General features: G+C 39.1%; 2 protein-coding genes across 2 annotated transcripts in view; both read right to left on the bottom strand.

The window, feature by feature from the left end:
• LOC140240940 (ecotropic viral integration site 5 protein homolog) overlaps positions 1–10427 on the bottom strand; it is a 99175-nt gene extending 88748 nt beyond the window's left edge. The window contains exons 1-2 of the mRNA XM_072320712.1: positions 10395–10427; positions 2756–3320 (exon numbers count right to left, since the gene is read on the bottom strand). Coding sequence (XP_072176813.1) covers positions 2756–3216 — 461 coding nt within the window. The 5' untranslated portion in view covers positions 3217–3320; positions 10395–10427. The remainder of the gene's footprint in view (positions 1–2755; positions 3321–10394) is intronic.
• A 3453-nt stretch (positions 10428–13880) lies between these two features.
• Positions 13881–25086, bottom strand: part of LOC140240938 (monocarboxylate transporter 7-like) — a 15904-nt gene continuing 4698 nt past the window's right edge. Inside the window, exons 2-6 of the mRNA XM_072320709.1 lie at positions 21104–21400; positions 18456–19132; positions 17482–17710; positions 16197–16340; positions 13881–15364 (exon numbers count right to left, since the gene is read on the bottom strand). Coding sequence (XP_072176810.1) covers positions 15063–15364; positions 16197–16340; positions 17482–17710; positions 18456–19132; positions 21104–21400 — 1649 coding nt within the window. The 3' untranslated portion in view covers positions 13881–15062. The remainder of the gene's footprint in view (positions 15365–16196; positions 16341–17481; positions 17711–18455; positions 19133–21103; positions 21401–25086) is intronic.

Below are 25086 nucleotides of genomic sequence, written 5' to 3'. Positions count from 1 at the left end.
GGCAAGTATGTTGTCATATCATTGAACGAACTGGCTTCAGCTCAATTGGTAGTTAAGGGTTCAAGTATAGTGTACAATGCCAATGGGTTCAAAAAGGACAAATTCACCTTCACAGACATGTGGGTTGAATGAATGCAGCAATATTTAATAGTAGAACACATCAGTGAGAGTTTGAGGAAAATCAGACGGTCCGTTCAAAAGTTATGAATTCTTAAAGTTTCTGAGTAACGGCTGGATGAGAAGACTACTATAGCTTGTGATGTCACATGTGTACAATGATATAAAGAAAGAATAAAGAAAAATCAACATATTTTCACTTTTCTCGCATGTACATTAAAAGAATACTCGTCTCCTCTCTTTCAGAAGGCAGGGGGAATAATATTACCCTTAACATACAGGCTACATCAGCAACAAGTCGAAGAATTTGCATTTTATTCAAAGGATGAAATTTTGTGAAATTTTCTTATTATTTTCCTTATATCGTTGTACACATGTGACATCATACACTGTAGTAGTCTTCTCATCTAGCAGTGACTGCGCACTGCCAGATACTTTAAAAAAAAAAAAAAAAAAAAACTTTTTCAGAAGCAAGTAAAGCAATTGAAATCTAATGTACATGTATCTGCATGTAAAAACCCCAAACAATGACTACAGGGCACAACCTGGGCACCCTAATGCAAGAGATACAAACAACTTACACTGTTGTACATTGTAGGCCTACAACCATAAGTGTAATTGTAGTGTCACAAGTTGCATCATGGTATGAAAAACAAGGGCGTTGTTGTTGTTTTTTTAATGTGCTGTACACACTCGCTACGCAAGGTACGTTTGTAAAACATCATGAGCAAAGATTTCCCTAAAAAAAAAAAAAAAAAAAAAAACATATGGACTCAATTTCGCGCTGCCATAAAAATCGCTTTGTGTGTGTCAACACATGAGAATTATCAGTTTTTGTATCACTTTACTTCATGCATAAAATCAATGTTTGAAAAACTTTAATTTCAAGTGTGTGTGAGTGTGAATGCACCTTCCCTATGCTGTGGCATGATATACACCTGTACAAGGTACTATAGAAGTGAAGGGGAAATCTGGCATTTCCATTACATATCAATCAAAGGTGTCTTGTTATTTCAAGAGTACAATAAGAGCACAATATTTAATTCATACACCGAGGTAGTACAACATCTGTTAAAAGAATGCACAGCTACTGTACAATGTCTTCCTCATACTTAACTTCCTGATAGGGCATGTGTTGACTTTACTGCCACATTCTAGTGAAGGTACATTGTACCCAGTATTTACATACAGTTTACACTCAGTCTATGGTAGACGAGCTCTATCACTGCTGACGGCTACAGTACATTGTATGTACATCTTGTATAATGTCAGCGGCATTTTACCACGATGGCATCGAGTAGGTTTAAATGAAATATTGTGCTCCATGTTCAAGTTGTGTTATCTTTTATCTTAATTTTTTTTTACTTATGTAATTCTTTTTCTTTTTACTACACTGTATATCCTTGTTTTTTGAAATGCAGTATTTATTCATAATGAGTATGTTAAATTTACTGGTACATGTATGTGATTCATAATTAAATTAAAACTGCAGAAAGAGGAAGTCACAGGTTTTAATAGCTACAGAGTGTCTTTTTAGCTCACGAGATATTTAAAGGCTGTACAAGGTATGGAATAATATTTTATCAGTTATGGGTATTTTGATTTTTTATGCAAGTTTGCAGTATTACAACCTTGAGCCTCTCGCAGTAATATTGTTGGCCAGTTAAGTTACCCTTTGTATGTATTGATTTGTTATTATACGTACATGCATCAAATGTGAAATTAAACTCAACAGTTTTGAAATCACTTTCCCCAATGGTAAACAATACCTTTAAAGCAGTGACAAATTAGTTGCTGGTACCAGAATCTGACACAAACAAAAGACTACACAACCCAAGGAAATCTCTCAGAAGTAAAAAAAAAAAAAAAAAAAAAAGAAAGAAAATGTACCCAAGTAAGTTTTCTCCTCACTGAGATGAAGTCCTCCAAGTATTTTCAGGTTTCTCACAAAGATCCATATAACATTAATCTTGTTGTATATTTTCTATGGCTTGTCTCTTTATTCATTTTAATATATCAAGTGCTAATTCAACCTCAAGTGTCTGAGATGCAATCCTACTACTACAAAGATTTGAATGCAACCCATCACAAGGACTTGGGATCAGACATATATATTTCATGCCTGTCAATCAAAAATGTACAATGAATTAATATGGCAAAAACGATAGTGCTACAATATCATGATTCAATGTACATGGGATACACACATGTTGGAGAGGCAAATCTGAGAACTTGAGCCAAACACTTTGGATGTATTTGAAAGCACTCAATTCTGAATTCGCCATCTTGGCACGCTCATTTGATAAAATCACCCGGACATGATACCAAGAAAGCAACAAGTACGCGTACTATCCAGTGGGCCCCTACAACACCAAAATAGTTCTATGAAAGCTAATTCAAATAATTTAGTATAAATTATCAAACTATACGTATAGTCACTAAATTATATTAAACTACTGTTAGAAGTTGGAGAGAAGCAGTTGTTTTGCTTGTTTTCATCATTCTCTTTATTCTAAAGTCCTACTTACAGGCAAAAGATAATTTGTTACGAGGAGGTCATAATCCATAGGCCTATGACCTTGCGTGTATTATAAAGCCCTATGGCTTGCCATTTACACTACGTTGGTATACTACATACCTGTTCTGTTCTTCCATTAATGCCAAAAGCTCCTCTTCCGTGCTTGCCCTCATGACCTCTATCTTTCCGCTCTTCCCCAGAGCAACCCCTCCTGGGCTACTGCCCTCACTGGCCAGGCTACTTGTGTCCCAATCACCGCTGCCCTGGCTGGTCGCCCCGAGAGAGTCCATGCTCTGGCGGCCCCTCTGCTTGGGGTTAGCCTTGAGGGTACCACTCCCGTCCTCCAAACTGGCCGTGTCCCCTCCGCCACCATCGGAGTCCAAGCCGTGGATGCCGGATTCCACTGAGTGGGTCGAATCCTGCCTACCATGGGAGCTGGGAACAGACACATTCCCGTTGGGCCCGCCGTCACCCGAGACTGCTCTCTGTAGGTCTCTGGTTCCTGGAGCTGGCTCTTCAGGACTGGGCACTGTCACCGAGATATCAGGAGGCGAGGTCCTGTCGACATCGCTGGATGCCATGGTCTTCCACCAAGTCCACTCCTCTCTCTCTGTCTCAAAGATATGTCCGCTCACTGCTACATCAACCTTGAGTCAAATGTCAGCTTCTGGGTCAGCAGACAGATCTACAGAAAGAAAGGCATCAACTTGAGGTATCATTCTATCAATAAGTTGTTGATGCAAATTCATTACATGACTAAGACTTTCCACCATTCTTCCTTTTCATACTGCTTTGATATTAAAGCACAGCAGTTGACAATACCACATCACTGATGAGGTTCATGTGTATTCATTGGCAGGGAGAGTTAGAACTTTTTTTTTTTTTTAACATGCATTTTGCAAATTCTCAATAAAGTACAAAGGCACATACCCATGCCCCCTTGCACAAGGGAATGAAAACTCACTGTTGAGAAAATAAAGATAGATGGGCATACATGTATGTTTGCAACATTTAAATGTATCACAGACATATAATGTGTAAATATGCCCATGAGCTAATGTACATGTAAGTTGGACCCATTTTATTTGAAGCTTGAAACTAAGAGGGACTAGAAATGTCGCTTTGGCGACTGGTATGCCTCCGCCATACATGTAATGCACGATTTTCCCAATACATGTAGGTCTAGATAGTACATGTGGACAATGTGTGATTACATTTTCACAAAATTGGCAAACTATTGAAATGACAAGTTTGTCACAAATGTTTTGAATGTTCACCTTCCTTGACCTAGGTTTAATTGGATGAATAGGAGAGCATGTATCTAGGGATTTAAGGACTTTAACTCGACTTTGACCCATTCATACATTTAGGCATTGAGTAATTTTCAAGGTACAGGTGTGAAGAAAAAGTGCAATTTCTAAATTGAATAGTAAATTGTTACCATTTTCATCTGGCCCTTGACCCTAAAATTAATAAGATAATCACTTTCAGGTGGAACATGCATAATATGTACTATGTTTCAAGATAACTTGAGCCACTTCCGAGATATGGAGGAAAAAGTTAGTTCAGCACTTTTACTTGATCTTTGACCTTTTGACCTTTGAGGCAAAAAAAAGAAGAAAAAAAAACTTTCCAGAGAATTTCTATTAGGTTACACATGTATGCATACACCAAGTGTAAAAAAAAAAATAACCCTGCTGGCATTGCATGATAGGAGGGAAATAGTAAACTTTTGAAGTGTTGCACTTGACCTTTGACCCCTGACCTTTGACCCCATGAACCCTACATTCTCTAGATAATCACTTCCAGTCAGTATATGTATATACTATATTCCATGAAGATACCTTGAACAATTTTCCAAGGTATGGAGAAAAAAAAAGAAGTTTTAATATTTTTACTTGACCTTTTGACCTTTGACCTCATGACCCAAACTTTCACCAGAGAATCTTAATTGGGTAATACATGTATACACTAAGTTTCAAGAAAATATCTTCAGGCATTCAATGGATATGGTGGAAATAGTGAAATTTAATGTATTTGACCCTGACCTTTTGACCTTTGACCTTTGACCTCATGACCCAAACTTTCACCAGAGAATCTTAATTGGGTAATACATGTATACACTAAGTTTCAAGAAAATATCTTCAGGCATTCAATAGATATGGTGGAAATAGTGAAATTTTATGTATTTGACCATGACCTTTTGACCTTTGACCTTGAGCATGTGCACCCAAAAGTTGATAGGCACAACTTCACCCCCTAATACACATACATGCCAAGTTTCATTAGGATACCTAAAACAGGTTTTGATAGTTACCTTGTCCACAAAATTCATTACGGACGGACGGACGGACGGAAGGACGGACGGACGGACGGAAGGACGGACGGACGGACGGAAGGACGGACGGACGGACATCCCGAAAACATAATGCCTCCGGCACCACTTCGTGGGGGAGGCATAAAAAAAGTATATCATGAGGCATTGAAGTACAACCCCAATCTTAGCAATATTTTCTCAAAATTTGATTGCTGTGTAGGGATTTCAATCTATTATCATGCAATGTGGTATTTACATGTACTACCACTACGACTACTACAATGTATAAAATGTACATGAGACTGTGATGACGGCAGAATTACCTACTAGTGTTATGGTACTATTGTTCCAACTCTAAATTCAAGCCTCCATTCTCCAATAATCCCACAATGCATGATCCATGTTTGAAACTTTTATCATGGGGTTATTGGAGAAATGAGGCTTGAATTATAGCTCTAGTTCAGAAGTACCAACACAAGTAGGATAGTACTCGAATGTACACTGTATAGTCCAGGCGCAGCGACCCAGAAAAAAATGACTTCGTTCAACCCACCCCGCAGAAAAGGTTTGACTGCATGGGGTGGTCGGTTGGACCCTCTGGAACACCCCTAGGTAGTATGTGATATCAAATTGTGGTATCAATTAAATTTTACAGGCCATTTTAGTTGCGACATGACCATATTCTTCGAGGAAGCGTCTGCGCATACTAAGACTACTACACGTACCACTAGCACTGCTTCAGGCGCCAATGCCAGTGGTGCGTGTTATAGTCTTAGCGTGCAAAGACTTTTTCCGCGACAAACATCGGTTTTTGCCCGCAAACTAACTTTTCGTGCTAAGCTGGAGTCGGTGTAGTGTAGTTTCCAGACGTTCTTATTTCGTCTTTATTTCTCCGAGTTGAAGCAAGCCAAGTGAGAGTGCATACCCAGCGATTGTGACGCCCGAACCGTTTTTTGTGGCAATCATTGAGCATGCACCCTCACTCGGCTTAGCGCAAAACAGCGGGCTTCTGCACAATACACAAGCTGTAACTCAGAGAAATAAAGGCGAAATAAAAACAGCTAGAAATTAAGACTAGGGACGGTAACGCTTGTCGCTATTGGGGCACTGAAAATGACAAAATTATCACAGTTTTTGCATTTATTTCACGAAGGATTCATCGAAACGCCTTAAAACAATATATGTGCATGTTGCTAGAGATGTCAGCAATACAATGGGATACATTGTAAGGTATAATATTGTGCATGGTTACCATGGTAACCGGATGCCTACAGGTGATTGGTAACTCCCAAAAATATATGGAATTTAGACAGGTTTGTTTCTTTTGCCTTTCGTGCACATCACTCATTGTAGATGAGTTCTACACTGTAAAATTAGTCTGGATAAAAAGGGAAAAGACGCCCAAGATTTTTCCCTCATTCTCTCCTCAGCATTAATTCATTACTGCACGTTTTGAATAAAATTTACATATCATGATATTTCATTTTATTCTATATATATATATATATATATATATATATAGATATATATATAATATTACAATAGTTAACGAACACAAAAGTACACTTAATTCTTTGATGGATAATCCAGCGCACGTGTATATTCCTTCTTTAGAAAGGAATTTATCGGTATTCTTGAATAAACTTCCTTTAAGAACATAAACAATCAATTGCTTTCCTCTGCTCTTTTCCAGGATTGTTATGAATAACCATCGCTCTGTAAATACTCGAAAGAGCTACTATAGAATATTGGCTTTGCTTTCTGTATTCATCTTATTTTTAAGGGAAATTTGTATCCATACATTATTAAAAACTATATACATTTGCCTATGCTTTGAAGTCAAATTTGTGTTGAAAGTACGACGGATGCAACTTTTTCATGTATTTTACTATTCGAAAACGATATCTTTCTTTCAATGGCCGTTTATTATGCCTTTGCTTGCAAATTTTGCTGTAACTTGAGAATGCTTCAAAATATTCTTCACATATACCTGATGTCGTACACTTCATGCAGAAGGAAGGACATGCTTATTGAGCTTTTTGAAATTATGGGCTTTAGTTTCGAGTTATTGACAACTAAATTCTGATTGGATAATACTGGTTGCCATGGCAACAGGGAAAACTTTTTTTTAACGAAAATCAATAAAAAATTGTTGTTGTTTTGTATTGCATCTATAAGATAAAAAAAAACAATGTTTGCAGCAGCAGGAGGCATTTTGGGGGTTACCAGTCACCTTTAGGCATCCAGTTACCATGGTAACCATGCACAATATTATAACTTACAATGAATCCCAATGTATGGATGACATCTCTAGCAACATATACATACATAGTTTTATGCAGTTTTGATGAATTCTTCATGAAATAAAGGCAAAAACTGTGTGAGTTTGTCGTTTTCAGTGCCCCAAATAGCGACAAGCGTTTACCGACTCTAGTCTTAATTTCTAGCCGTTTTTTCGTCTTTATTTCTCTGAGTTGCAGTTTGTGTATTATGCAGAAGCCCGCTGTATATATTGCGCTAAGTGGAGTGAGAGCACACACCCAGTGATTGCGATTCGGTCGTCACAATCACCGGGGTATGCGCTCTCACTCGGCTTGCTTTAACTCTTGAAATAAAGACGAAATAAAAACGGCTAGAAACTACACTACACCGAACCCAGCTTGGCGTGAAAAGTTAATAGTTTGCTGGCAAAACCCTTGTTTATCGAAGAAAAAGTATATGCGCGGTAAGACTACTACACGCAGCAGTGGCACTGGCGCCTGTAGCAGTGCTAGCGGTGCGTGTAATAGTCTTGGCGTGCGCAGACTCTTTTACGTTTGTTCCAACAAATCATGATGAAAAGTGGCCAGTTAAATTCTACTGACACCACAATTTGAACCACATACTACCTGGGGATGTTCATAGAGGTCCCATCTACCACCTTGTCTGGTCAAACCTTTTCTGCGGGGTGGGTTGAACAAACTCCTTAATTAAGCCTCTTACAGGAATTAGCGCCTTGACTAGTAGTACATGTATGTACATGTATGCAGGGATGCCAATTTTCCTAACTGGGTGGGGTTAAGTTGCTGTAAGCGTGTGTAATGGGTGCAGGAGGGGGTGTCTCCCTCCCATGCCACAGGAGGGAACTTTTTCATTTTGGGATGAGCGATTGTGCAATTTAGTACCTATCTGTAATGCAGTTATAATTGCATAATTCTCATCTGTTTAAGACACAGAAGATCTTGACATGTCAGTGGGCCAATACACGCCTGGCTGAGATTATGAACCTGGAATGTCCAAAATTCCATTTTTCCCCTCCTATTAATAGATTGCTTGTTTCCTTTTTCTTTCCTTTTTTGTTTGCATGGATGTCTTTCTGTTAATTTAATGTGTTATGTCATTAGGCATGCCCAATAATTAATACCAGCTAGCTATGCTTTTTGTAACCTTAAACAGAAAAATTTGTCTGACAGGAGGAACTTTTAATATCATTTTTTTTAAAACTTTGGAAATTATTTTACAGCTCTTCTCCTTCACAATGTCAATGACGAATGTCAATGTCGATCCTCTAATTGATATGCAATGAATCTAAATGAACTGAAATCGGCATAGAGTCTATATAACCAGTGCAATGCAGTGGAGTACCTTGTTGATCTTGACTACACTGGGGTAACTATACACAGCCCTGTCGCTGTACACAAGTGTCGCGACAGGGCTGTACCGACTGGAGGCCATGTAATCTTTAAATTCTGGGGCACCGACACTATTCTCAATTTACTACACCATATTTGTTACTCAGAGAGTCAGACTATGTAAATAATGAAAACTTTATCTATTTAGCTTTCGTCTTTAGCTATACTATCAGTATACAGATATCACAACTTACCGAAAATGAAGCTTTTTTTAATCGTATACATGTACATCGCAGAAATCATAGAAATCGCAGAAATGATTCGAAATGTCGGCACAGCACTGCAAAATGGTAGGCAAAGGGGGTGCTGTCGACCGTGCGGGCATACAAACTCTAGCAGTGCAATTTGCATCGTTCAAAGCTGGGAAAGATTTTTTTTTAATCGCCCAGCAATGATCACAGCATTCCAGGTTAAGATTTGACTTTTTGCTCAGTTTACAGTATGTTGCGTATTACAAGGCTCACTATGGACTGATATACCATGCTAATAGTCCGAGCATTTCAATTCACGCAAGTGATTCGTAAAATTTGTGATAAGAATGTAGAAATTTTCGACAGTTTTGTTGTTGTGTGGCCATGTTCAAGGGTCTCACTAGGAGTTCTACACCATCTACTTCATAATCATCATTAATGTTTACATAATAATTGCATTGTTATTTACACTGTATTTTATCTAGTATGATGGGGGTTCTGTTTCCGGACACTTAAGTTCACGTGTGAAAACTTATCTATTTTACATAGACTCAGAATATGCACCCTTCTTAGGCCTACCTCAAATGGATAGTCGACTCCTCCGACTGGGTGCGTCATTTTCATTACAGACACACTTAACTGTTACAACACGCGTCCGGTCCCACAACCTGTGCGGTCCCACAACGCTTAGTCATATTATCAATGTAGATCTAGAAAAAAGTCTCCAAAATTTTCATTTTCATTAGAAACTTTACCAACATTGCAGACACACACAGTATAAATTTACCATAATTTTAATGTCAATCTTAAGACTTAAAATTAAACTTTGACTTAAATTCTTCTTGAAACACCCCCCTGGAGACTTGACGGTTACAGTAACCTGTAACAAATTCTAGATCCTACTTTACTGAGAGTCCAACATTAATGTTAGTTGTTCTCAGAGGTCTATTGTTTACAGTGGCAGTGCAGTGCCTAATTAGTGCTATCCACTGCTAACGTTAGGCATAGAAGTACAGTGACAGTGACAGTGTGGTGTGTTCACTACAGTAAATTGTTATACAGTGTAGATGGTCATCATCATTGGTCATGGACCTCCAACTCGGTTCCGTGGTTAATAACAAACAAACAAACAAGAGTAGAAGGGTCTAACATTAGAACTCTAAAGTTGGGTATAAAACTGAGAAGTAAACCATGGATGGTGCATGGCCATACAAATTTAATGTGAGTTTTGATACGCCCCTACCGCGCCAATGAAAGGCATGTGTGTTAATAATCACTGAAAATACCTGAATTATAGGATCTAACAGTTACCGATACCGTCGACACACGTACCGTAAGTAATGCGTATACACACCCGGCGGCCGTCAACACACCATGGACTCCGATGGAGCTACTAACAGAGAGGTTAGTAGCTCCATGAACACACAGCAAGCAAATGCAGCAAGGGTCTAATCGAACAACTTTACGGCAAGACTTCACCGTCGGCAGTGCACCCAAAACGCCGGGGTCTACACTATTCCAATTCCAGTCATTGAACTTTCCTCATATTGTATACTTAAGCACATGTCATGATGTCTTACCGATTTCTCGATTGTTGACTCTTGATGCCCCGTAGAATAGGTACTACATGAAAGTCGGGTGAATTTAAAAGGGAGAAAATTCGAGTTTATAACGCATGTAAAAATACGAATTCAGCTCTGCCGGCAGGATACACAGTAACGAACACAGTACTAGTATGCAATGTGTACGAACGTACGAGACGTGCCACGAATGCACTCCACAGGAATAATGTGTACGCGCTGTGGACAGCTTCCGCCTTTGACTTCTGCTACTGACTAATGATATTAGTCAGTACATACTGCTAAAATATGGCTCTCTCATAAAATTTGCGATAATACATATCTATCAACATCTGTTTATTGCTCGTGTAAGTTCTGTAAGGTTTATGATCTTTCATCAAATCTTCAACTACCATTCAATTATTTTTTTTTCCCGTCCTTGTGGTCCCACACGCTTAAAAATGGGTATGTTGAATCCTCGCTTTTGGTTACCCGTATAAACAGACAGGTTTATTCATTGTTGAGTGTGTCTCTAGCATTAAAGGGACTGTACAGTACTGGTTGAGGCGGGGATTCATGTTTTGAACATTCCTAAGTGAGATAATGAAAATCCTCTTATGAAATATGAAAGAACATGTAATTTTAAGAAGGATTCAACGTTTATTTGATGAAAACTGGTTTTCAAATGGCTGAGATATTAATAAAAGTGCTAATAATAAAAGGCGACATGCCACAACTTTATTAGGATCTCTTTGTTTCACCTTGTTTTTGGATATCTCAGCCATTTCAAAGCCGATTTTCATCGAATAAACTGTTGATACCCCTTAGAACTGCATGCTCTTTGACATCTCATAGTGGTTTCTGAATATCTCGCAAAACGTTAAAAGCTAAATCCTCACCTCGACCAGAACTGTACACACCCTTTAATCTCCACAATATTGAATGAAGAATAGTAGCGCCCCCCCCCCCCCCTCCAACTATTTGCTATCAGTCTGCATGTTCGATTGATTGTGGTAAGCACAAAATATCTTGTCTAAACGATCGGCGAAAGCGATGAACAATGATTTTTATCGGGCGCCTTGTGGCAAGATTTGCAAGTTGTCCTTATAGATCTGACCAGAAATGAAAAGCTTGTTTTGTCATTATCGATTCTAATGAGACCAAGATCATAGTAAAAACAATGATGCTACAAATGGATGCCTCCAAATCTGAATTCAACAAAAACATACTTGGCGTCAACGAAAAAAAAAAAAGGAACGATATTGAAAATATAGACATGATGAAAGAACATTATAACTTGAGTTTATTAATTACTGATGTTGTGGGGACCCAATCAGCGGAAAGGAAAATTTTATTTAAAAAAAAAAGCCTCAATATAGGCCTGAATACCGTGTCTTGGCCTTATCTATATACACGAAAACAAAACATAAAGCAAGATGTCCCTCGATCAGAAGGAGAAATCCTTCGATCGAGGGAGAAAAGTGAGGGAAATGTACTCATGAATCCCATTATTTATGGATATAAAATATACTTCATAAAAATACCCTATGCAATGGAAATGTTCATATGCAAGTATTGGGTTATGAAAAACGTTGACATTTCACTAACCAGATTTTTTTTAAACACAATATTTAAAAAGAATGAAATTTATTGATACAATTATAATGGAAATAAGGAAAAACCACGTATCAAACATGATAATTTTTGTGATTAATGATGCCAAAGAAGTAACAAGCATTTTCATTCAGATTTTTGTTGTTGTTGTAACAGTTGTCTATATATATATTGTATATATATATATATATATAATAGGGCCTACATTTTGAATTATTTGAAGTTGAAATTTTGAAATCCAAAGTCTATATATGACTCCATTATTAATTTTTAGAAGCAAATAGAACATGTTTTTAATTTTTTATATTACTCTTCACTTTGTCCTGATTTGATAAGGTTAGTAAAAGTTAAAGTAATTGCAGTTCATTCTTTTTTTAAATGAATCTACCCATGTTACAAATTATCGTCTACCATCTCTATTTAGGCTACCTGCATATCAAAAATACAGGGGAATATTGAATTTATTGGTCATCAGATAGAATTCTCATCCTACACAATAAAAAATAAATAATTTCTACCCACTTTGCAGTAAATGAACTGCTTTATCTATGAATGCATGAAAAAAAAATCACACTTTGTTAACAGTCCTGATTGCGTTTACACATACGCACACACACATACACACACACACACATACACACACACACACTATATTACCATGATATCCATTACAGCATCGGTTCAGTAACCACACGCAAGGTTGGATGGAGAATCGAAGATAAAGATATAATTATCGAGAAAACAGAACGTTACGATTTATGAAAATGTCTATATTTCGTGAGGAAGTTTGTAATATAGATATAATAGAGAGATAAAGTCACATCAGTTTAAAGAAGGTACGTTTTCAACCAATAGCAAAATACCACTGATCATAATCTTTAAGCTCTGGCAACGATTTGCTGATATACGATGCTTTTATAAGACAGTGTCAGAGGATAATATTTATTTGCATCAATCCGTTATTGTGACAAAGTATAGTGTAGGCCTATAAGTTTTAAGCAAATACACCATGTAGGTTGTCAAGTTACGATGCAGTCAAACATGTAGTGGACATTCGCGTGTTACGCGGTATGCTCACTGAAACAGAATAGCAACACATTACATTTAAACACACACACACACACACACATCAGCATCGGAAATATATGGTCGCATATATCCCCAAATATCTCAATTGAAATTCGGACAGAAGGTAAAAAATATGATATCAAACTGAACATTTTCAACCATCACATACTGACAGGACAAGCATGTTACGTGATAACTAGTCACATGGGCGACATTGTGAAGACTTAAGTTGTAGACATTTTTTAAATAATTCTTTCCAATTCCTTGCCAAATAATTCGATTTTGACAGCTGAGTAGAGTTGTGAAACAAATTACTTCATCTGACATTTCTGAGACCATGCACTGATTTTATAAGAATGATGAGAAAAAAAATGAACTCGACTGTGACACAACATGTTAATGATAAGATTATTGTGACTTGTAATTATAAACATCATCGACTTGTTGTTATAAATACAATATCTATATGTCTTTATGAAATCAAGTCATATCAAAATTTTAGAATGCTGAATTTCATCAAATTTGCTTTTGTGTCGTGTTTTTCTTTCGATTGATATGAGGTTAAAAATGTCGACATACAGTGCATTTCTCGGTTACAGTTCGTTATTCCGAAGGTTCGTTAATCGGAAAATGTGATAATGTTTGTTATTCCGAAGGTTCATTAATCCGAAAATGAGATATGGTTCGTTATTCTGAAGGTTAGTTAATCCGAAAATGAACAAAGCTTATTACGGAGGTTTGTTACGGACCCTATTTCATTGTCGGATCAACGAACCTTCGGAATAACGAACCTTATTTCACTTTCGGATTAACGAACCTTCGGAATAACAAACCCTATTTCATTTTCGGTGAAACGAGCCTTCGGAATAGCGAACCCTATTTTATTTTCGGATTAACGAACCTTCGGAATAACGCCACAAATGTTCGGATTAACGAACCCTTTTTTATTTCCGGATTAACGAACCTCTAGGTATAGGGATTTTTTTTTGTGTTTCGGATTAACGAATCTTTGGAATAACGAACAGCACCCCATTTCTCACTAATGTTCTAATTAACATTGTATCAGCGCTGACAATTTTGTAGCTATATACATAAAATAATGAGGTAGAAGGTATTTTTCACAGTATAAGTACCAAGTCTGGACGTGAGTTTTCGACTGACGACGCTAATGTTATATCTGAACTGAACTTGATCTTGAAGGCGAAAGGTGAAATGATCCAAAACCGTTTTGACTGTGAGATTTGTTGTGAACAGCTGCCTCACGAATGCGCGGAACAACATATTTCTCCTCTATTCATTTTCAAAGAAAAACTCAAATCAGTGCTACTTGATTACAATTTGCCCGACTAGAACCTTTCAACCTGCTCATTTTACATTATCCTCTCCTATTTCTTGGCGGATCAATTTGAAGTGTACTTTTGCTATGGTTACCTCTGGTTTCAGCGTTTGTACAAGTGCTCCCTTAAAATTATGATCATCACACTAGTTCTTATACCTTCAGAATTTGTTACGAACTTGATGGTATAGATATATGCTTGTATATGCCTATATGTCAATTTCACTCAGTTCTTATTCTTTTTCTCCCGTTTCTCTTTTTCCTTCTTTCTTTTTTCTTTAATAACTTCGTTTGCCCGTTCTACCTTGCTATTTCAGCTTTCATATATCTATGCGTCATCCGTATTCTGTGTCCTATCTCCATTGCAAAACGTATTCACATTGGTAGAAGTGTTCCTGGAACCCGTGGTTACTGCCTTTCCTTCATATTTCACATCTTATTTAGTGTAGTCTTTCACATGTATGTATAGATATCGTACGCTGACACACTTTCAAGTCACGGTCCACTCTACTATATTTTGTATCTTGCTTGCTTGTCTTTTTTGAGTATCTCACTTCGTATATGTATCAGTTTCAAGTGTATAGAAAAGCGCAGTTTCAGTAATTCAATATTTTGCCTACTATTCTCATCGTATGATTGGCGTCGCGAGCAGAAAACCCAAAGTTAACATTCTACACGCTGGTGATTCTCTCTGTTACGACGTATTTCCATTCACCAGATTCGTTGCCACTTTTCCGACCAGACACGTCATCATGAAAACCATCGGTACGATCTGGCTTGAAAGATTTCTCAATAGTCTTTTGATCAATCGCGGAATATCGGCGACCAACTCTCTGGAACAAGATGAATCGATCCCTGGCAAAGAGTCTTTGGTACACAACGGCAAGACCAAGGAGGGTCGCGGAGGCAAGAAAGATTCCAACATTCCCATAATACGCCATCTGGTAGGAGCCAGTCTTATCAACACTCTCACCTGAAATATTAGAAAATGGACAAAAGAAAGAACAGGAGTATACAAATCAAATACCATGAAAAGGCATGAATAGAACATAGAATCTAAACTGCCATTGACAGAAATTATAAAACATGATTATCGTACATACATGGCTGTTCGCCTTACGGGATTTGACCATAATTATTTTAGCCGTATAACAATATAACCTCAAGTAACTCTTTGTATATTTGACTACCATACTACATGTAGCATAATTTTACTGGCAAGAATTACTCAGAATATTGCATTGCATTTTTTTTTTCTTGGACCGTTTCGGGTGGCTAAACATGCGTTGAGAAGGCGACTTGCTGAAATTTACCACGCCGTCTTGGTTAGGATGAGCAGGGGAGAAAGGGAATTTTTGTAATTCGTCAAGACACCTTATAATTGTCTCCTGCTCTTCCTGAACATACACTAAATGAGCGAATCTAAACAAGTTGCCCTCTTGATTTCTGGCGATCCCTTCTTGATTTCTCGTGTAGTGGACTTGTTGAAGAACAGCCTGTGGCTGAAACAAGTGACCGTGTGGAAATAAAATAAATGAAATGAAAATGAGTGTTCCCGTCCTAAAAGGCACATTCGTGAGTTTCAAAAGCCGCCTATAGCTTCTCGTCACATGTTTCAGCTTCCATTATCTCTGAGTGTACTTTGAGAGCCAATAAATTGGTTCAAACTTTATTTTCCCCTTTTCTTTTTTTTCAACAGAATGTACAAAGAAATAATTATGTGAAATTGGCACTGGAAACCTCATACAATAAACTGCCAGAAATAAAAAAGGGTTCATTTCTTTACCACGCTAATCGCCGCTTACCGAATACCGCTCCAAGTGTTCCACCCAAGCCGTAGGATATCGCCATTCCTGCCCACATCTGGAGACGGTACTCGTCCCTGAAGATCTGCTCACTAAGCGAATGTGATAGGGAGTCGAGAGAAGCCAGTACGAATAACCCCTGCACTGTTGAACAAATACAAAGTGATTGTGATAGTGACGAACAGGTAGATACTAGATAGATAGATAGATAGATAGATTGATTGATAGATAGATAGATAGATAGATAGATACTATAGATAGATAGACTGATAGATTCATTCATTTAAATCATTAAAAATTAATCAAAAAGAATATTGCAAAACTCTTTCACAGATTTGCATGTAATGCCACAATAATTATTATAACATCTTCCTACGATTACGGCGACAGCCCAGAAAGCTCATGGTATTTCAGCAACAACAACAACAAAAAAGTCCTCTCTTACTACGGTTTCAGAAACAGCGATTTCAGAAATAAGATGTGTTGGCTGGAAATCGAGTGCTGAATTATGGTTCGCTTTATTTATCATTTAAATGACATGCAGAGCATACATACATGATCATTGTCTCGTTGCTACAAAAAGATACTGGAGTTACTGACTGATTGCTAATCAAATAAGAGCCTAATATGAGTATCAGAACCACAGACCTGGAAAGAAACTGAATGAATCAAATTGTGATTACGCAAGTCCCGTATGATCTGAACTGTGAGGACTTACAACCCTATTACGCGGTAGGCTGCGAATCCTTTGCTTATTAAACAGAAAGTCATCACAAAGACAAAGGCCGAAATAAGAGCCACTATATCAATACTCGCCCGCAAATGACATTAAGTTACGTTCAGACGGTGATCCCTAACCTCGAAAATAGCTATCTTGGACGATAATCTCTGGCCCCCTAACTATACGACGGGCGTTCACACGACGAAGCTTAACCTTGAAGGTAGCTATCCTCGAGGATAGTCCCCCATATAACATAACCATTCTTATCTACAATAGCTCCTATCAACAAGTTCTGTCCACATGACTTTGATAGAGCGCTAACCCTGAGATATCTCGTGGATAGCTATCCTAGATAGCCATCAATGAGTGCACCAACACGGTACCTAACTACGAGCCTATCCTCGAAGAGAGATATCCTCTTTTCTCTCTCTCTCTCTCTCTCTCTCTCTCTCTCTCTCTTTCTTTTTCTTTAAAACAACAACAACAACAACAACAACAACAACAGCTATCCTCGAGGTTAGGGTTCACTGTCTGAACGTAGCTTCGGTCTGCTGGAGTCTGTACCTGTTGCCTGAAAGAAAATGTACGGCTTCGATGGCGTAATCTGTGTCATCATGAACATGAAGAGGGCGCCAGTGCAATTGGCCACCATGACTATGAAGATCTTTGGGATCGGCAGACGATCGGTGATCACGCCCAGGAGAATCTTTCCGACGACCTCCGTAGCGCCCATCGTCGCCATGACCAGAGCTGCCGTCTTCTTCGAGAATCCCGACGAAATCGTCATGTTGACCTGTGACGTCAACAGTTGCAAACCATTAAAGAAAAATTCCGCAAAGTATTCATGTTAACAATAAAGATATAGAGCTAGAAAAAAAAAAAAACACAAGAGAGTGGCATTATGAATAGGAGACCCGAGATCCCCATGTAAAACAACAAGTTGAATGTATAGCGTTTTGTTCATGAGCATATGAAATTGCAACACTCACTTTGAATGAATAAATGTGACGGCGATGTCAGGTGTGATGCACGTCTCCAAAGTTTATTCATGTGCATGCCTTCAACACATTTCTCTTTTCAACCTGATGTAACCAGGACTGATTACCTGGTATACTCTTCACATTTCATTATCCTAAAATGGTCGGATTCCCCCTTGTTGATATTAATGTGCCCTACGGGAGAGTATCATTGATGCAGCCTATTGTGACATAACACTTTCATCAAAGGTGTGCCGCAAGTTACGATTGTTTCAAAACATGTAGGCATAAATCTGCATTGAATTCCGATAACTTCGATATGTTTCTTCGAACTGGTTGAACCTCTAACTCTTTCATTGATCAAAATGCTATTCCTGAACAGAAAATGGCGTCAAATAGAGTTCGTCTTGAATTTGACGCTGAAGTTCAGTTTATCAAAAAGACGGCGTCCCTACTGAAATACACAAGAAAAGAAAATGAGACCTTTGAAAAAGCAATGATACATGGTAAAGTTTGCTTCACAAAACGACACAAAACTGCCTATCGGTCGAAATTTTTTACCGTGCTGAAGTAGGCAAATGAGACAGCTACAGCTGCCGTGACGAAGCCCAGCTGAATCAGCCACATTTCTGGCATTTTCAGGATCTTGAGTCCATGGAGCCAAGAGCAGGATGTGCCAGTCTGTCCGTCAGCTTTACCCTTCAGAGAGTCGGCTGACGAAGGTTCTCTAGCTAGATCGTGTAGTCCTTCTGTGGTACGATGAAAATGACGCGTTTTATCAACATCTGCGCGGACAGAACCATTGCCCTGGAGTCCATATTCATGACTATCTTTGGAGCTACAGTTTTGATGTAATTTCGGGAGCGATTTCTCTGCCGTTGTATCATTTTTGATAAACGTCCTCGCTTTACGGTTGTTCAGTATGTCTCGAGAAACACTCTGATCATTGACCGTAGCTGATTGCATCTTCGGCTTAGTTCTAAATGGGACTACGTAATCACAACCGCTGTCCTCCAAGAACTGTTCTAGCTCAGATTCCTTGTCCTTGAGTACGCGACCATCTTCAAGGTCATCTGCCTCAGGAGGGGAACGCCGACATGGCTCACTTGGGGCAGAAGTGAAAGTTGGGATACAGAAGCATCCGACCACGGCAATGATTCCTGAAATGACCCTCATCATTCCACGCCAACCGAACCGGTTGATGAGGGCGTAGACGACCGGATTGAAGATCAACACACCTAACAAAGAATCCAACGAAAATAGATCTTTTTAAACTTAACACACAAACTCTCATTTAAACAAGAGACCTTCGGGTCTAGCGCTCACCTGAGTATCGCAAGTTCACCTTTCACGCAGTCACTAATGGTAATCCAAATTATTCACAGCTCTACCAAAATTTGACCAGGCATTCTCAAGTAAAAGATGAAAGTGTACAATAAGGGCACAAATCTTTTAAGATTCCTTAATTTGGGGTATTGGGGCCCCCTGGGGCCCTCTGGGTGGGGCATGGTGCCCATTTTGATAAATTGAGATCCTGACTCCCTAGGGATGCTACCTGCCAAGTTTGACGAAAATCCATCATGAGGTTATCAGGAAGAAGATGAAAATGTACAATTCAGGCCCCCATTTGGAACTTCCCACCCCCCCCCCTGCCCCCAAGAGGGGCACCCCTGGATCTGCTATGAACAAACTTGAAACTACAGTCATTAATGTACTCACTCATAGTATTATCTTAGCTCTATAACTTCTGATTCTAGAGAAGATTTTTAAAGATTCCTTCCTTTTTGGGGGGTTTGAGCCCCCTGGGGGCCCCGTGGGTGGGCATGGTGCCCATTTTAACAAATTGAGATCCTAACCCCCTAGGGATGCTACCTGCCAAGTTTGGTTAAAATGGGTCATGGGGTTCTCAAGAAGAAGGCCCCATTAGGACCCCTCCCCACCCCCTCTCCTGGGTCCCAGGGGGGTACCCCTGATTACGCCACGAACAAACTTGAAACTACAGTCATCACTGTACTAACTCATAGCATTAACTTAGATCTATCACTTCTGGTCCTAGAGAAGAAGATTCTTACAGATTCCTTAATTTTGGGGGGTTTGGGCCCCCTGGGGGCCCCCTGGGTGGGGCATGGTGCCCATTTTAACAAATTGAGTTCCTAACCCCCTAGGAATGCTACCTGCCAAGTTTGGTGAAAATGGGTCATAGGGTTCTCAAGAAGAAGATGAAAATGTACAATTTAGGCCCCATTAGAACCCCTCCCCACCCCACCCCCCCCCCCTCCCCTGGGTCCCAGGGGGGCACCCCTGATTCTGCCATGAACAAACTTGAAACTGCAGTCATCAATGTACTAACTCGTAGTATTAACTTAGCTCTATCACTTCTGGTTCTAGAGAAGAAGATTTTTACAGATTCCTTAATTTTGGGGGATTTGGGCCCCCCTGGGGGCCCCCTGGGTGGGGCATGGTGCCCATTTTAACAAATTGAGTTCCTAACCCCCTAGGGATACACCTGCCAATTTTGATGAAAATCGGTCTTGGGGTTTTCAAGAAGAAGATGAAAACGTAAAAAGTTTACGCACGATGCACGACACGATGCACGACGGACGACGGACGACGGACGACGCACGACGGACGCCGGACGAAGGGCGATCGCAATAGCTCACTTGAGCCTTTGGCTCAGGTGAGCTAAAAGAGAAAATACCAAAGTAGGTCTAAATTACGAGTTATTCATTTCTTCGTCTGCATTGAATACATGTTCTAATCCTGGAGTGTAAATAGTTTACAAATAAAGAAACAGATAAAAGGCTAATGTAAATTAGAGTGGAAACGAAATTTTGTCGCCAGTCCCAAACGACCCTTAAGTCCTAATTTGAAAGCCTCGTGTTATCACTATACGAGTTGTGACTTCTGCGGCTCCTATGCTCAAACTGTACCATGGGAGCCTAGCAAGCCCTCGTGAAAATTTGTGATAGTTCTAACACCAGAGCAACGTGTGTAATGGGTCAGTTGACTGATGCAATAAGTTCCTTTTGATATTGACGAATTTCATTATTCAAAATAAAGAATGCAAACATAGTATATATCATATATATATATATATACATATATATATATATATATATATATATATATATATAATTATATATATATATATATATATAATTACGCATGAATAGACCATTTTTCTTCTTACAGTCTACATTTGACTTTACCAATATTAGTACCAGCTGACACCGTTCCCACTGCAAATGATCGATGTTTATTGGGAAAGTAGCCGATTGGACAGTTGAACGCACAGCACACAATGAAACTGCATCCTACTCCGTAGAGACAGCTGTAGGAAAAGAACATGATGGAGATACCGGAAGCGAACGAGGTCGTAATCGAGGCAACGACACAGAAGGTGACGCCCAGACAGCCGGCAAGGCGGTATCCTAGTTTCGTGGTAAGCGGTGATGTGAGAAGACACGCCGCCAGTGATACCCCATACGAAGATGTTCCAATATAGCCTGAAAAGATATCACAACGTACAACTGGCAACAATAAACATGATTAGGTACAACTTGCACAATATTGTCATCTATACCATATACTTATCAGCTATTTGCCGGCTGCGTGAGATCCACTTTGTCAGCATCATCAGCAATTAGATATTAATGTCTTCACGACGAGGCATTCAATATAAAACAAACCAACATTATCTATCTCGATTATATTATCATTGAACGTTACAAAGTAAGAGTCTACGCAATCGGATGAAATCAAAATGACGCCATGATCAGATTTATTATGAAAAGGGAACTTCGAAGGTTCGGTCTGTATATACTGTGACATTTTATGGTTTAAATGTAGTTCCCTTTGCGAGCTCTTTTTGACATAAACAATCATTTTACAATGTCCACCGCGTTGTCCCTCATAGCGCGTGACATTAAAAATAAAAGAAAAACTGACAAACACATAGGTGATTGCAAATGTTTTGGCCTATCAAAATCCCTTGTTTAAGATCCTTTGCAAAATATTTTATACCAGTTATTTCAATTTGTACGGAAATGACAAACTTTAAAGCTATAGCCATCGACTCTTTATATATATATATATATATAATATATATATATATATATATATATATATATATATATATATATATATATATATATATATATTGTAGTTGTTCCGCGTATTGGCAGTACTAGAAATAGCAATAATAAAGTCACAACAGAGGAATGCAGGGAATGCATTAATAGCCAATCTTGATTTAATGAATAATCCGAATTTTCGAGGATCCTTCCTCTTCTTCAGGGATGACAGTGCGAATATTCACAATGATTATTAAGAGTGAGGTGTTACTACCCTGCTAGCGCGCGCAATATGTGTAACCAAAAAAAAAAAAAATAAATAAATAAATAATAACAATAAACGCATGTTGTGCGCTTATGAGTGTCATACTCTACGTCATAATAGATAATGGGGACCAAGATGGCGCCCGTGTACGCTAACATATATATGGCAGTCCTAGAAGATTTCCTCTCTAAATGCACTCTCCAACTGTCAATGTATCTGAGATACATCGACGACATTTTCATAATCTGGCCCCACAGTGAAAAAGACCTCGCAGCCTTTCACGAGGCATTTAACAAACATAATCGTCACATCCAGTTCACAATGGAGAGCTCCAGAGAGGAAATCCACTTCCTGGATGTCACTGTGTCTAAGAATGGTAACTTGCTTTCCACCAGTGTGTATGTTAAACCCACGGATTCCTTCACCTACTTAGATTACAATTCGTTCCACCCCTTGCACACAAAGCAATCAATTGTATACAGCCAACTAGTCAGATATAAGCGGATCACCTCTGACCCCAAGGTGTTTGAAGAAGATGCTGTACGTCTGGGAGAACATTTCGTCAGAAGGGGTTATCCAGTTCGCCTTGTGAACAATGCACTCAAAAGGGTCAGTGACAAACGGAGAGAAGACCTGTTAGACTCTAAACCTAAAGATGAGAGGAACGATCGCATTCCTCTCGTTACTACATTCCACCCACAAGTCAAAAAGTTTGTCTCCACGACCAAGAAAGAGTGGGCGAATATTCAACTTGATCCCAGACTTTCTACAATATTGGGGGAACCACCTCTACACTCCCAAAGACAACCTCCCAACTTGAGATCACTTCTGGTGCGGAGTGAGTTACCTAAACCTACAACCCCAAAAGGTAACAAGAGGTGCGACAAACCACGATGTCAAATTTGTAACCATCTGGTGACAGAAACCGTGGTGCAAATCTCTCCGTCACTCAGAATCAAACCACCGGACCACACATGCGACTCTAGCAATGTGCTTTACTGCATCATGTGCACTAAATGCCCAGGGGTGTCATATATAGGTGAGACAAGCACGAAGTTCCGCATGAGGTTTAATAATCACAAAAGCTCAGTCCTGAAGCGTAAAGATACTCCAGTGGCGAACCACTTCAGTGACCCCCGTCATTCGATGAAAGACTTGAAAGTCTGCATCTTTGGCGGGGGTTACAAATCGGCTGAAGACAGGAAGTGAGCAGAACTGCGATCCATTGTTCGGAGCCGCAGTTTTGAAACAGGCATGAACAAAGATCTTTCCTGGCTCAGATAACTATTTTAGTTGCTACTCCGCTATTGATAATTTCACCCTTGTAGAGGTCTTCAATTTATTTTTCTGGTACTGGACAACTTGCGCAGTATTGACGTGCTACGAGTAAGTGTACCTCATGTATATTATGACACTTTCCTCATTTTTTCTTGTGTCCTTTTTTCTTCTCTCCTTATTCCCTCCTTTCCTACTTTTTGCTCTCTCGTCTCTCCTCTCTATATAATGCGTACAAGCACGTGACATATATATATATAATTATACGTAAGTAGAGTGTGAACTGCAATATGGCTGACAGTGCTCAACTATATAGGAGCCCATGTAGTACAATATATAGTAGGATGGAAGGCGTTGCTTTATTAGTGACTTAGCTGGACAGTCTGTTTCGGACGAAGCCTCGTCAGCAACTAAATCAGTTTCTTGTTAAAGTACAGTGGAAGTAGCCACGTGCATGTATCTTTTGTATCTTTTGTTTGCTTGCTTGAGTGCACCAGAGCCGTATGTCTTACACTGTACTTTAACAAGAAACTGATTTAGTTGCTGACGAGGCTTCGGCCGAAACAGACTGTCCAGCTAAGTCACGCTTAGCTGGACAGTCAAACAGACTGTCCAGCTAAGCAACGCCTTCCATCCTACTATATATTGTACTATATATGTATATGTATATATATATATATGTTGATAAGGTAGTCCACGTGTTGGCAAGATAAAAAGATAAGTAACAAAGCTGCAACAAAGTTCATGCTGTATTCACCAACGGTTTATTTCTTCACACAAATTTTCGAGCGTCTCGCCGCCCTTTCTCAAGTGTTGATACTGAGAGAACAATAACAAAATTATTATTATTATTATTAAGCCATAACAATATATTGCAACCGTGTTACCAAGGATGCGCGCTTTAACGCATCAATGCTAGGCATCCTAACACCCAGCGCGCATCCTGGCAACAGTGCAATGTTACGTCATAATGAAATGACAATGAGTATAAAGCATACATGAAAAAACTTGGCACTACTGATACAGAAGTAATATTCCTCTGAATACGCAACTGCGGTGGTAATGTAAAAGCAGTGCCTGTCCAGCTAAGCAACGCCTTCCATCCTACTATATATTGTACTATAATATATATACATATATATATATATATATATATATATATATATATATATGTGTGTGTGTGTGTTGATAAGGTAGTCCACGTGTTGGCAAGATAAAAAGATAAGTAACAAAGCTGCAACAAAGTTCAAGCTGTATTCACCAACGGTTTATTTCTTCACACAAATTTTCGAGCGTCTCGCCGCCCAAAAGGGTCAGTGACAAACGGAGAGAAGACCTGTTAGACTCTAAACTTAAAGATGAGAGGAACGATCGCATTCCTCTCGTTACTACATTCCACCCACAAGTCAAAAAGTTTGTCTCCACGACCAAGAAAGAGTGGGCGAATATTCAACTTGATCCCAGACTTTCTACAATATTGGGGGAACCACCTCTACACTCCCAAAGACAACCTCCCAACTTGAGATCACTTCTGGTGCGGAGTGAGTTACCTAAACCTGCAACCCCAAAAGGTAACAAG

The sequence above is a fragment of the Diadema setosum genome, chromosome 17 (assembly GCF_964275005.1).
Source record: "Diadema setosum chromosome 17, eeDiaSeto1, whole genome shotgun sequence".
Classification (NCBI taxonomy): Eukaryota; Metazoa; Echinodermata; class Echinoidea; order Diadematoida; family Diadematidae; genus Diadema; species Diadema setosum.
The sequence above is the reverse complement of the archived record's forward strand: the minus strand, read 5'-3'. Positions and strand labels throughout refer to the sequence as shown.